At 48.4% G+C, this 12,936-nt stretch overlaps 1 protein-coding gene across 12 annotated transcripts in view; it reads right to left on the bottom strand.

Moving 5' to 3' along the window:
- ANKRD11 (ankyrin repeat domain containing 11) overlaps positions 1–12,936 on the bottom strand; it is a 191,476-nt gene that overhangs the window by 30,707 nt on the left and 147,833 nt on the right. For 9 of the 12 annotated variants that reach the window (XR_011996083.1, XM_072731314.1, XM_072731317.1 and 6 more), the window contains exon 3: positions 2,310–2,457. Coding sequence is in view for 8 of the 12 variants with exons in the window: in XM_072731314.1 (XP_072587415.1) it covers positions 2,310–2,396 (87 nt within the window). In the remaining 4 variants the exon portion in view is untranslated. The remainder of the gene's footprint in view (positions 1–2,309; positions 2,458–12,936) is intronic. The other 3 variants (XM_072731313.1, XM_026004995.2, XM_072731318.1) reach the window with 1 other exon arrangement.

Below are 12,936 nucleotides of genomic sequence, written 5' to 3'. Positions count from 1 at the left end.
GGGACAAAAGGTCAGCCACACCACCTGTGTGACAAGGACAGCCTCAACTCTCTCAGCACCTAGGATCCAGAACTGGGGCAATCACCATGACAAACCATTACACCATATCTGCCAATGTGCACACGTTTGTGCCATCACTCTGTTACACCCCCAAATGGAGCAGCCCGGACATTCGTCAGCAGTACAATGTATACAGAAGGGGCTGCTGCTCACAGGAAATGCCCTATGAATGGGACGTAACACTGAACAGCTAGTCCCCTCTTATAAGTCCCAACAGGGGCGGTCCCTCCATGGTGATGGATGTTGGGAGGGGCAGTAAGGAGGCCTCTCCAAGGCAGGTAATGCCGTGTGTTCTTATCTGGAGGGAGATTTATCCCAGGTTTTAAACGTGAACTGTAAGACGTGACATATCTTACTAGAAAGTTGACAGGTCTTGAGTCCAGCTCCTCATCTCATGAGCTGTGCTGGGAAAGTGAACACTGGTGACGTAACCAGAGTGGGCCAGAGTGAGCCCTGGGGCTCCGATGAGGTACTCATGGCAGACAGGATGCAGAGCCTTACTGAACAGCTCCACCAGGGCAGGGAGCTCACTCGAAGCTGACACTGATCCCTCGCTAGCACAACAGGGATTGCCACAGAAGCCAACAGAGTGTCTGTCTTAGGTGGTACTGGGCAAAGTATAAAGTTATCTTACTTGAAAACAAAACAAAACAAAACAAAACAAAACAAAACAAAACAAAGCCAGATCCATACATCTCCTGTGGCAAATGTGTGCACTGCTCATGCTGCCCACACTGGAGCCAGTTCCATCCAGTGACTGCTCTCATCAAGGAAAAGAAAGCAACTGGAACCAGCCCAGACCAAGCCCTGTGTCCAAAGGTGGCCAGGAGTGCATGAGACCCACATAACTGTCCCCATCTCCACTGCCCCTGGCAGGTGCTGAGCTCTGGGGGCCTTTTCTGATATCTGCCTTAGTGGGGCAGGCCACATGGGCAGAGAACACCTGAGCTGGTAGGCACAGCAGTCTGAAGCTCTAGCTGCCCACCTGCACCGGGGAGCCAGTGCAGAGGCAGAGAAGGAAACCCCGACAAGGATGCATGTGGCCTCTCCCTTGTCCTGTGATCGTGTAATCCCGTCCCAGGAAAATCCAGAGACCTGGGAACTATGATTACCAATGACAGTCTGGCCATTTAGTGTGAGTGTCCCAGAGTGGGAGTTACCTGCTCCCCCAGGGCACATTTGACCCCATTGGCTCCAGCTCCTCCTGGGCACACCAGCACACGTCCATCCCAAGTTGTAACGAGACCCTCCACAGGCCTCCTGGACAAGCACACCTCTCCCAAGTCCAGACCAAGCTCAAGCCTCAGCCTCCCCACAGCTCCATGCTGTGGCTCTGACCCATTCCTGTACATGGCATGGGGTCCTGGGGGACGGTGTGTGGGAGACAATGTGTGGCCATAGATGCCCATACACCAGAGTCTCTGAGGCCTGGTCATTCTGATGAGCACTGAAGCATGCCTATGTTCACAATCTGTTCCATGTTTCACCTAAACCAAAGGAACCGCATGGCTCTGCTTGCTCACCTCCTCGTGTGGAAAACAGGCTAACCTCATGCCCCATCCAACCAGGGTGTCGGCAGAGCCAGCAGGCTCAGTACAGAGAACTTCCATGCACACCCAAGTGCTGAGACAGAAGACTGGCCCCGGGGTCACAAATCATACAGGTCACAGCATGGATGGCCTGCCACATGGGCATCCAGGGGGACAGGGACACATCAAGGCTGTGGACCAGCCGGCACAGGCATCTCAGCTTGCCTGCACCAGCACACGTCACTCTTGCTCTTGCCACAGACACGGTCGGGGCACATAGAGAAGAGGCAAAGCCCGGACCTGCTCTCTGCTCCCATCTGCTCCCTGCTCCCATCTGATTAAAGTCCACATCCACCAGTGCCCCTAGGCTTCTGGGCGGGGCACACACCCTGGAGCCCAGAGGCGATAGCACAGGGCCTTTTCCAAATTACATGGACAATGGGCTACATTGGGCTACCCACCTCAGCCATATTTCTGGTTAGGGCAAGTCAAACATGGTTAAATGTCAGATCTGCTCTCACTGAAACCGACAGACATCTGTGGCCAGAAATGTGGGCCCTAACTGTGGTTCCTGAAAAATGAATACATCCTTAAGATACAGCAGGTCCTCTCTGGCCCTCTCTGTCACTGTAGCCACAGAGGGACATAGACAAAGACAGGGGCAGCCAGCCAGAGCTCAGTGATGGTGAGGCAGCAAGGGGAGGGCAGCTCGGATGTTACCTTTTTCCCCGTCTGTTTCTCCACCATGTCGTTGCTGAGGGAAAAGTCTTCGTGCTGTGGTGTTCTAGAACACCCACCCTTGGGCATCGTTCTTCTCCCCTCACCTGATCTTCATCTATACTGCCATCGCTTCGTCATCGACAGTCTGCTTCAAAAGAGAGGACACACAGCGTTAATCAGGACCAATGCACATGAAGCCCAGGCAATCTCAAATTCATGCCCCAGAATGGACTGAATGTCACTCACTGCTCTGACAGGGACCTCAGGACCCACAGCCCAGTAGGCCACTCCAGGATGAAAATTTTGGCCCTGTCCTCCCCTCTTCCCCCAGTGCCCTCTGCCTGCACCACAGGCAAGATCAAAGCCCAGGGGCAGTACACCTGCTCACCCCCATCCCAGACATGGCCTCCACCCCACGCATCACCTGCACCCCCTCACCCCAGGAAAGCAGCTCCCTTCCCACACTGCCCCCAGACAGACGGAAGGTCAGGATGAGTTCAGACCCAATCCCCAACCTCTCTCAAATAAATGAGCAGAAGGTAGGGGAGTCCTCACCATCCCCTAAGGTCCAGGCAGCTTTGGTGTGCTGATCTGTGCCCACTGAGCCAGACCTTACAAAGGGGCCTGAGGCCCAGCCCCTGCATTTCCCAGGAAATCCCAGGACATACGCTGTATCAATTCTGTATTTTATGATGTTTAGGCATGTCAAACCAACCAACCAACCAACCAACCAACCAACCAACCAACGCCTGTTCTCTGGGGAGAGACTGCCCCTCCCAGAGCTAGCCCTTTATTAGAGACAGAAAATCCTTCTTGCATAAAACCACCAACCATTTCTTTATCTAACACACACAAGCCAGTCACCAGGCAACAAGAGACCACCGCATTATTCAAACTAGCCAGTCCTGAGCTGTCCACCCTGCCTGCCCGCTCTCCCAGCAGAAAACCCAGCAAAGGCTCTGGCTAGCTTTGTCCTTGGTCCTATCTTCTGGCCTGTGAGAAGAATCAGCCTCCTACAGGTTCTGCCCATGGCCACACTGACCTGACCAGACCATGGCCTCTTCTACACCTTTCAACCTCCGGTTTGCTCCATGCATCGATTCCATCTTCCAAAAGCCACTGTCTTCCTTTTTATATATTCTTAAGATTTTACTTATTCATTTGAGAGAGAAAGAGCTAGCGAGAGGGAGTGCAAGCCGGGGGGGGGGGGGGGGGGGGAGCAGCAGAGGGAGAAGCAGGTTCCTGCTGAGCAGGGAACCTGGAGCCTGACCTGGGGCTGCATCCCAGGACTCCGGGGATCACAACTGGAGCCAAAGGCAGACAGACGCCTCCCCGACTGAGCTACCTGGGTGCTCCTACTTTCAAATTTTCATCATCAGAATTAGAGAACATTTTATACAAAGAAACCATGTGTACTATTTCTTCTCTTCTTCCCTTGGTGATACACCTCTATGCTTTGCCATTTTGGATAAGTAGTTGGTTTTTTGGGGGTTTTTTTTGTTTTTTTTTTTAACTAAATCACCTGGAATTAAACAGCCTCTATGCATGAAGTGTGGCTTCTGAAATACTATGTTCAAATGTAATCTATAAGAGGAGCTCTAATCCCTAGTTTGTGTAGCTCTCTGTGCGCTGAAAACTAAACCTGCCCTTTACCATGTTTTTTTCTACAGATCCTCTTATTTTTCCACATTAACTGATAAAATTTCACAAAGTATTCTCTTGATACTTAACTGACCTAAGAAGACATCTAAATTTATTTTGGGAAGATGGACAAGGCTGACTGCTTTATCCACTTCCTGACACTTCCTTCCCCAGCACACTCAAAGCAGGTGGACAGGGCGTTTCTATCCACACGCTCCAGTGGCTGAGGCCAAAACATCATCTTCCATCTCCGCTTGAAACTATGAATTCAACATTCCTCTCCAATTTTGCACTGGGAAATGAGAACATCTCAGCCTAGAGAAGTAACCTCTCAGAGCCTGACTCAGAGACAGCTGCTAGAACTCATTGGTAATGTTTCAGTAGAAGTTTAAAAAAGAGTACAGAAGTTAAATTTTTAAAAATTCCTGACTGCCTGCTGTCATGATGGGAAATCGAGCATAGTCATCATGGGATGTCCAACCCTCCCCTCCTGCTCTTGAACGTGAAACACGAGAGTCCGTGACCATGTAGGATACACCTAGACCAGCATATGGCCACAGCACTGCCCCATGATGTCTAAACACAATCTTCCAGCCTACTCCACAGTGCCCACCCCAATAGATGGGCACAGGTGGCCACCTCATTCTTTCACCCAGTGATTTCACTACATGTCTGCTAGGTGGTCTCTCTATTCAGAGTAGAGTCGTGAGACCCCAGAGCTGAAAGACCTGCCTCCTCCTCCCACCTGCCCTCCCTGGAAAGATGGCATGACAGCTACACAACAGCATGAAGAGAACAGAGTATAGTTCCAGAACAACCACTTCAACCTCCAAAGCCTAAGGATCTTTAAAAACCGCCCCAGTAGCCACAGGGCAAGAGGAAGGAGTGAAGCGAGTTCTGAGCTTGCTCCTCCAGGCCCTTAGACCTTCACAGTGCCCTGGTCCCAGTTCTGACGTGGATGCTAGGCATCAGTGGGAAGGATCTCTGCCCAGGACTGGAACAGGCTGAACTGCATAGTGCCACCTGAAGGCCACCTACAGTGGCCCTCTGTGTGCCCCTGGCTACTCTCAGAGTGCTCTACAAACCATCAGGTACTACACCAGTGTGCCCCGTTAACAACCTTTTGTCAGTATTAAAATTAAACTACTGAGGCCCTGGGTGCTAGTCTTTGGGCCCAGTGCCTCTGACATTCAACTCCTCTGCCACAGACAGCTGTTCCTTGCTACCAGTGGACACCTACCTGCCAGCATGTTCTGTTAAGGTTCAAAATGAAACTGTTAGTTATTTTAATAGCAAAAATGGCTTTATTTCGGAATAGCAGACAATGGCAAGCCATGACTAACACACCAGCCCCAAACCATAGACAACTCCAGGGAACAACACAGAGGCGGCTCTTTTATAGCAGCAGAAAGGGGTGGGGAGAGTGGGTAAGGCTGTTGTAAACTACAAGTCTATTGGAGTAAACTGGGAGCTGGAAGTGTAGTGGCTGTTCACTGGCTGGGCTGTTGTTGGGACAGGAGAAAACCTTCCTTTCTCCTGGGTTAGGAAAGCAGGTAGCATCCCCCCACAAGGTCTCCTCCTGTTGGATCTGTAACTGACAGCTAGTGCTGGGCATCAGAGCTTCCCCTGCTTGTGTCGCCTCCCTACTCCACTGTAAATGAGATTTCCCTTTATTAATTTTCACATTTCATTTTGTGAACAACCAGATTCCATGCAATCTGTTGCAGAGTGAGGGCATGCCCAAACCTCACCACAATGGCCCAAGGGACAATCTGTGCCAGCCACTGGCCAAGCTTGCAGTGTTCTGTACCCACCAGTGGGCCTCACTCACTCCCGAAGGTCAGGTCCTCAGGGCACCACCCTGCCCCTCCCCCAAGGGCTAGGAATGCCATTAGCTAGCAGGTTAGGAGTGTCATCCCAGATGTTCTTTCTTCTTTTTCTTAAGACATTTTTCTTGAGCCCACATTCACGACGACAGCTGAGACCACCAGAGTCTGGCAAGCTGTAGGGCCAAGGGGACCTGAGTCCTCCCTGTTACTTTTTCAATAACAAATCAGCTGAGGACAAATCTCAAATGCACCTTCATCTTCTCCCATCTACCTTGTCTTTCCAACCCTCCCATAAGCTGTCCAGGCTCTAGGGCTGAATGCCATTTCACCCCCCTGCATCCATTCAGCCTCTCCTTCGGCTTAGGGAAATGGCCATGCCAGCAAAGGGAAGGACGCAGACACAGAGAACCCAGCAACTCTCATCACCACCCACGACTTGTCCTACACGTCAGAACAGGCTTGCTGTTTCTTCCACGGGTCCTCTCTGAGAGCGAGCAGAAGCTGTCAGGGTGCCACAGGCCTTCCTGCTGACTGCTGGGCATTCACTGCTCAACCCAAAAAAGAGGATGGGACACCACCCCCACACCCTATAGAGCCATCACAGTGGAGGCAATCTTCGTGGCAGAGGTTGGGGGGGAGTCTTCCCTTCTAACCAGCTACAAGGCTACCTCAATCTGAGCTCTGGGGCTTTCTTACCAAATAACCCAAGCCTCAGGCCCCGGAGACAAGCAGGCTGTCCCTGCTCAGATATACTGTAACGGGGATCTAAATCCTCTCACTTCTAGTGTCAGAAGATGCCTGCTCTGAACACAGGGATGTTCTGGTCCACGTCAGAGCACTTGGGGACACATGCAGAATTGACACACAGCACCAAAGCAGCAGCACGTGGAGGAGACATCTGCAGAGCAGGATGAACACGGACAAAGAATGGCCAGTATGGGGTGTGCTTTGGCTGCTAACCAGTCCCTGATAGGGATGTGCTACAGGGTGCAGGTTCTCTCCTGTGCCTCCAAACTGAAAGGCAGCTGCTCTAGCATCACAAGCTGTTGGGAGGCACAGAGACCACTCAGGAACGTACTCAATAGTGTCTGGAGTTAGATGAGTTCTCTGAATAGAGACCCCAGCCCGTTTCCTGAAACCAAGGTACAAGGCCCACACTGCTGGTGCGGGGAATTTGCCAATGATTTGGCAGCCACATGCAAAGCCCAAGCAAAACATCTCTTAGCCTGGAAGGGATCCAACAGCTGTCTGCAGCTAGGGTCATGTCTGACCCAGGGTCACATATGGGCTGGGAAAGGTCATCTAGCCCTGCACCTGTCTGCATCACAAGTGGCACACAGCCCACGGAAGCTCCAGGTGCTATCTAGCTGGTGGGGTATCTTTCCTGCTTGCCCCAGGACCCTGCACTGTGGGCTCAGAGAGACAGCCTGATTCAAAGGGTTGGCAGAACAGACATGCTAAGAGCCCTCCAACAAGGACCACGACCAGGTGCATTACCTCCCAAAGGTGCCTGGAGCAGTGTTCTTGTGTGAGAGCTGCCACCAGAGCCAGCCCCCACCCACACCTCCACAAGCACACACAGGGCTTCATCTAGGCTGACACCCGACATACCATACTATCTTCCCTCCTCACAACACAGAATCACACGGCCAGTCCCTTTCCATGGGTTGGAGACACGACGCACAACAGAGGCTCCCTCCCAGATTGAACCTGATACAAGAGCGGTAGCTGACTCTACTGCAGGGCCTGAACACAGGGATTTTGCTAACCTGAACCCAGGTTAGCAAAAATCCAAGGAGTTAGTCACCTTTTCAACTGACATGCTAACAGCAATAAACTAAGGGAAACTGGAAGGCACTGGTACTGGATTCATGTGGATCAGAGGTGGAACCCAAATAGACAAAGCCATCGCCCATGAAAGCTCACACAGGCCCACAGGCCCCATGTCCACAGGACCAGGAGGGCTCCACCCAGCCAGGCCAGGGCAGAGCAGCTCCTGTGGGAAAAGTGCAGTGGCCCTGGATGTAGGGTTGAGAGCTACGGCCACTCCAAGCAGGCATCATGCCACAGCCATCAAGGAAGGGCCACCAGCCCCCAGGGGTCTTGTCCAACTTAGCAGTTAGCTCAGTAAGGAGAGAGGAAGCCTGAAAAGACAGTCAACATGAACAAGCTCACACTCATGAGGGAGTTCAGAGAACTCCAAGGACACCAAGAACTCCTCCTTAGCCTACTCAGAGACACAGATTGCAAAACAAAAGAGAAACGATCACTTAGAAGCAATCCTGGTTTTAGGAGAGTAGAATAATTCAAGGAGAGAGAATAAAAGATTCAAAACTTTAAAAATGAGAGAAAAGGCTAAGTACTGGAGAATCAATACAAAATGCCCACTGTCCTATATGGGCAAAGACACAATAACAACCTAGGATACAACTCTTTCAACCGGAGGAATCTGACCGAGAGCAAATCACCAGCACTGATTGTGACTTCACTTTGCCAAGCCTCCAGAGGTGCGCCCACCAAGGACAAGAGCCTGGCGAAGTGCCAAGGTCCTTGGCAAAGGACTCCTTCCATTCTCAGAGTGCCGGACAATGGAACAATGGTCCAGAGACACAAATACATTTCAGCTACACGGTCAACCAGGGTAAGCACACAGAAGAAAGCTTCAAGTACACAGAAAAGCCAAGCTACCGGCCCCTCTACCCTTCCTGAAAGGAGGATGAGAGCTTACAAAGGTGACAAACTACAGCCCAAGGCCAAAATCAGCTCTCTCCCTGCTTAGGTAAAAACTGAGAGCTACGAATGAGTTTCCTAGTTTATTTTATTTTATTTTTTTTAATTTTTTTTATTTATTTATGATAGTCACAGAGAGAGAGAGAGAGGCAGAGACACAGGCAGAGGGAGAAGCAGGCTCCATGCACCGGGAGCCCGACGTGGGATTCGATCCCGGGTCTCCAGGATCGCGCCCTGGGCCAAAGGCAGGCGCCAAACCGCTGCGCCACCCAGGGATCCCTGTTTATTTTATTTTTAAACAATCTCTACACCCAACATGGGGCTCAAACTCAGAACCCCAAGATCGAGAGTTTCCTGCTCCAATGTGACAGCTGGGTGCCCTGGATTTCATATTTTATACCTTTGAGGGACAAAGAAATTTAAGACTAGTATTTGTGACATATGAAAATTACATAAATTAGAATTTCCATGTCCATAAATAGTATTACTAGACTACAGCCACAAGTGCTGTAGTCTAGTAATGCTTTCCTGGCCAAGGGCTTTCCTGGCCCACGATCCAGCTGCATTAGCTACTGACCCCCACCATGACACAGTGATTATGTTGTCGGCGCAGAGGGTCCCATAACCATTTGGGGGGGGGGGGCTTTTAGGGCCAACACTGGGTTTGTTTTTTTTTTTTTTTTAAGATTTTATTTATTTATTTTGAGAGACACACAGAGAGAGGCAGAGACAGGCAGAGGGAGAAGCAGGCTCCCTGTGGGGAGCCCAACATGAGACTCGATCCCAGGACCCCGGGATCACAACCTGAGCCAAAGGTAGATACTCAACCACTGAGCCGCCCAGGTGCCCCAGGCCAACACTGTTTTCGTGACAATATGCCTTTCCCACAGGACTGGTGCAGAAATGCTGGTGTGCCCCACAAGAAGGTGAGACCCTCACACATGCCCAGTAAAAAGCCCCAGCATCATCTAACAACTGTCCTTGGGAAAGAAGCAACAATTTTAAATCTTATTAAATTACAAACCTTGAGTCCCTGTCCTTCTGGTACTCTGACAAGACTCAAGGGTGCATGGCGGGCAGTGTTAGCCCCCAAGAGAATCTCTGGACGTGACCAGCTGACGCAGCTGCATTTTCACAGGACACAGGCTTCACCTGAAAGACTCTCAGGCAAACTGTTATTATTAAGAACTGAGTATCCAGCAGTTATCTCCTCAATAATCAATGAACTGGGGGATCCCTGGCTGGCTCAGCAGTTTAGCGCCTGCCTTCAGCCCAAGGCATGATCCTGGAGTCCCGGGATCGAGTCCCACATCAGGTTCCCCACATGGAGCCTGCTTCTCCCTCTGCCTGTGTCTCTACCTCTCTCTCTCTCTCTCTCTCTCTCTCATAAATAAATAAATAAATAAATAAATAAATAAATAAATAAATAAATAAATAAATAAATAAATAAAATCTTTAAGAGAAAAAAATATCAATTAACTGGAGCTATCACTTCAAGGAAAATTAATAGTAGCTGTGGTTAATAATAAAATTTAAGCTTCCAAGTGCAACTTGAGCTTAGGAAAATTTGTATCCGCATCCATTAGGTCAACAGCATCTCAGTGCTTGAAGACATTTTAATGAGAATGTTGGTAACCTTAAAAGGTATATGTATGTAAATATTTATTTACAGTAGATTCCAGTGTGGGGCTTACACTCACAATCCTGAGATCAAGACCTGAGATGGAGTCTGACACCACCTACTGAGCGTCCCGTGAGCCTCTAAAAAGGTGATTTTTAAAATAAACACATTAATATTAGGAAGATATGCATAAATCAATGAACCAACATTTTCCAAATAACCAATATGGGATACCCACAAGGGAAGACCTGCTAACGCACAGGACACAGCCCCCAAATATGTCTTTCCATACCACATGTCCATGAGAGGCTGGATTATTTTTACAATTAGAAAAAATAGCAGAATGCCATAGATGGAGTGCAGACCATAGGTAGCAGTATCCAGTTATCTGTTATTTAAGGCAGATAGAGAAGACAATGCCATTCCTCTCATTAAATTTGATTTCTTTTGTAAAATAGTTATTTTACGGAAAAATTTATATTTTTATGTACTACTTTACTACTTTTTAAAGTTTTATTTTCTTTAAAGTAATCTCTACTAGACCCAACGATGGGGCTTGTACTCATAACTCCAAGACCAAGAGTCACATGCCTCTGAGCCAGCCAGGTGCCCTGTACCACTTTATTATTTTAAGTGAATTAAATATTTAAAAATTTTTACAGTGTTACTTTTATCTATTTTTTTTACAGTGTTACTTTTAAAGACAATATGTTACTGTAATGAGAGCCGTAACCTATACAATAAAAATTGAGTGGGGTCTTTACCAATCCTCAAGCCTTGTAAGAGAATCAGCCCAGCAAGTCTGAGAAACTCTGCAGAAGCACAAGGCCAGAGTAAACCCTGCAAAGACCTGCTATCAGGAAATAAACCCAAACTAGGAGGGACTGCCATGAAGCCATAAAACAACTATGGAGAAGAAGCCCAAACTGTCCTGAGAAAAAAAGATCTAGAAAAGATCTCTAAAAAAAATAAAGACAGAATTCATACAAATAAATTTTAAATTGAAAGGAAAGAACCTCAGATTACATAAATACATATTAATAAAATTAAATAAAGTCAACGTCAAATAGTTGAAGAAACAGTGTCAAAGCAGCATCACGTGCTGACTAACAGAGTGGGGTGGGAAAGAAGCCCTTGCCCGCCGTGGACACTGATGTGGGACCATACGGGCTGCAGAGGGCAGGGCAGGGGTGAGAGACAGCTCTGCCCACCGCTGGTGAAGGGACAACTGGACACATCTATGGCAAAATGTGACAATTTCCAACTTAGACCAATATACAGAAATCAATTCTGTACAGATCACAGATGTAAATGTAAAAGGTACAGTCACAAAGCTACTACACAATAGTACAGAAAAGACCATCACAACTGCGTCGTGAAGACAGATCTTTTAACCAGAAACATTAACCAAAAAAGTCTGAAAATTCTGACAATTTAAAAGTAACAAGTTTTGTCCATTAAAGGTGCCTTCCCACAAAGGAAGAGAGGATACTTTCCACGCATGTAACTGACAAAAAGCTTTTATCCAGAATAAAGAGCTCCTACAAATCATTAAGAAAAAGACAAAATACCCAAAACAAAAATGGACACTAACACATATCACAAAAGAGGAAATCCAAAAGGCCAATATGTAGATGAAAAACTTAACTGCTTTAGCAATACAGGAAATGTAAACAAAAGTCAAAATAAGGTATCAAATATCAATGAAGATGTAGAGCGAAGAGAGCAGATTCATTCTTATGAGTGTGAATCATGCAACTGCAGCAAGCCTGGGCGCATATCCAAAAGAAATGCAAGCACAAACGTACCAGGACCAGCACAAGAATGTGCCCTCCAGCCACATGCCTAAGAGGCCCCGCTGGCATGGAACAGTACCTGGCAGTGACAACACAAAAATGACCTGAATCAGTCTCCCAAATAATGCTGGGAAAAAATACACTGTGTATTTACATAAATTTCTCCCAACAGTAGACTACAGTGCTTGCGGATGCCTGCCTGGGCATCAAGACTATTTAGAGGTGAGGATGTGGTTGCCCAGGGAGTCTAGAGACCAGTGGGGGCTGGAGGTTGGCTTGAGGGGCTGCGTGAAGTACATTTTTACTTTGTGGACATTGGGTGTCATGTTACATTTCACAATAAATGAAGTTTAAGAAGCTGGGTATGATTAAAACATAGTATGAACAATAACCTGGCAGGAATTTAGAAATAAGACCTCTCTGCAGACCAGCCTCCCCTCCTGTAGCCCTGGTTCCTAGGAAGGGATTCCTAGGAAGGGACAGTGTAGCTACGCAGACATAAAAGGGTAACATTTCAAAGCTTCACATGGCATGAACCTAACCTATGCACAAGGCATAAAACTGACACTAAATAGAAGGGAAAACAAAACCTTCAGACATTCAAGGGTAGGAGATGAAGAGGGACTCAAAAAATAGCACAGCGAAAACACTGTCTTCCACAGAAGGAGCTAAAATCCACACTGAATGTGATGAAACAAGAGGGCAATGTGGGGCACCTGAAGGGCTCAGGGGCAAAGAGTGCCTCTGGCTTGGGTCATGATCCCAGGGTTCTGGGATCAAGCCCTGCATGGGGCTCTCTGCTCAGCTCAGCGGGGAGCCTCCCTCTCCCTCTGCCCCTCCCCCTGCTCACACTCACACATGAGCGCTTTCTCTTGCTCTCAAATAAATAAAATCAAAGAGGAGAAGGAAGGAGAAGGAGGGGAAGGAGGAGGAGAGGAAGGAGGAGGAGTCATGTGGACTCCACAACCACCTGACAAAGAACAGCAGCAGACTGGAGGAGGACTGAGTTC

The sequence above is a fragment of the Vulpes vulpes genome, chromosome 12 (assembly GCF_048418805.1).
Source record: "Vulpes vulpes isolate BD-2025 chromosome 12, VulVul3, whole genome shotgun sequence".
Classification (NCBI taxonomy): Eukaryota; Metazoa; Chordata; class Mammalia; order Carnivora; family Canidae; genus Vulpes; species Vulpes vulpes.
Note: the sequence above shows the minus strand (reverse complement) of the source record. Positions and strands in the feature narration are given on the sequence as shown.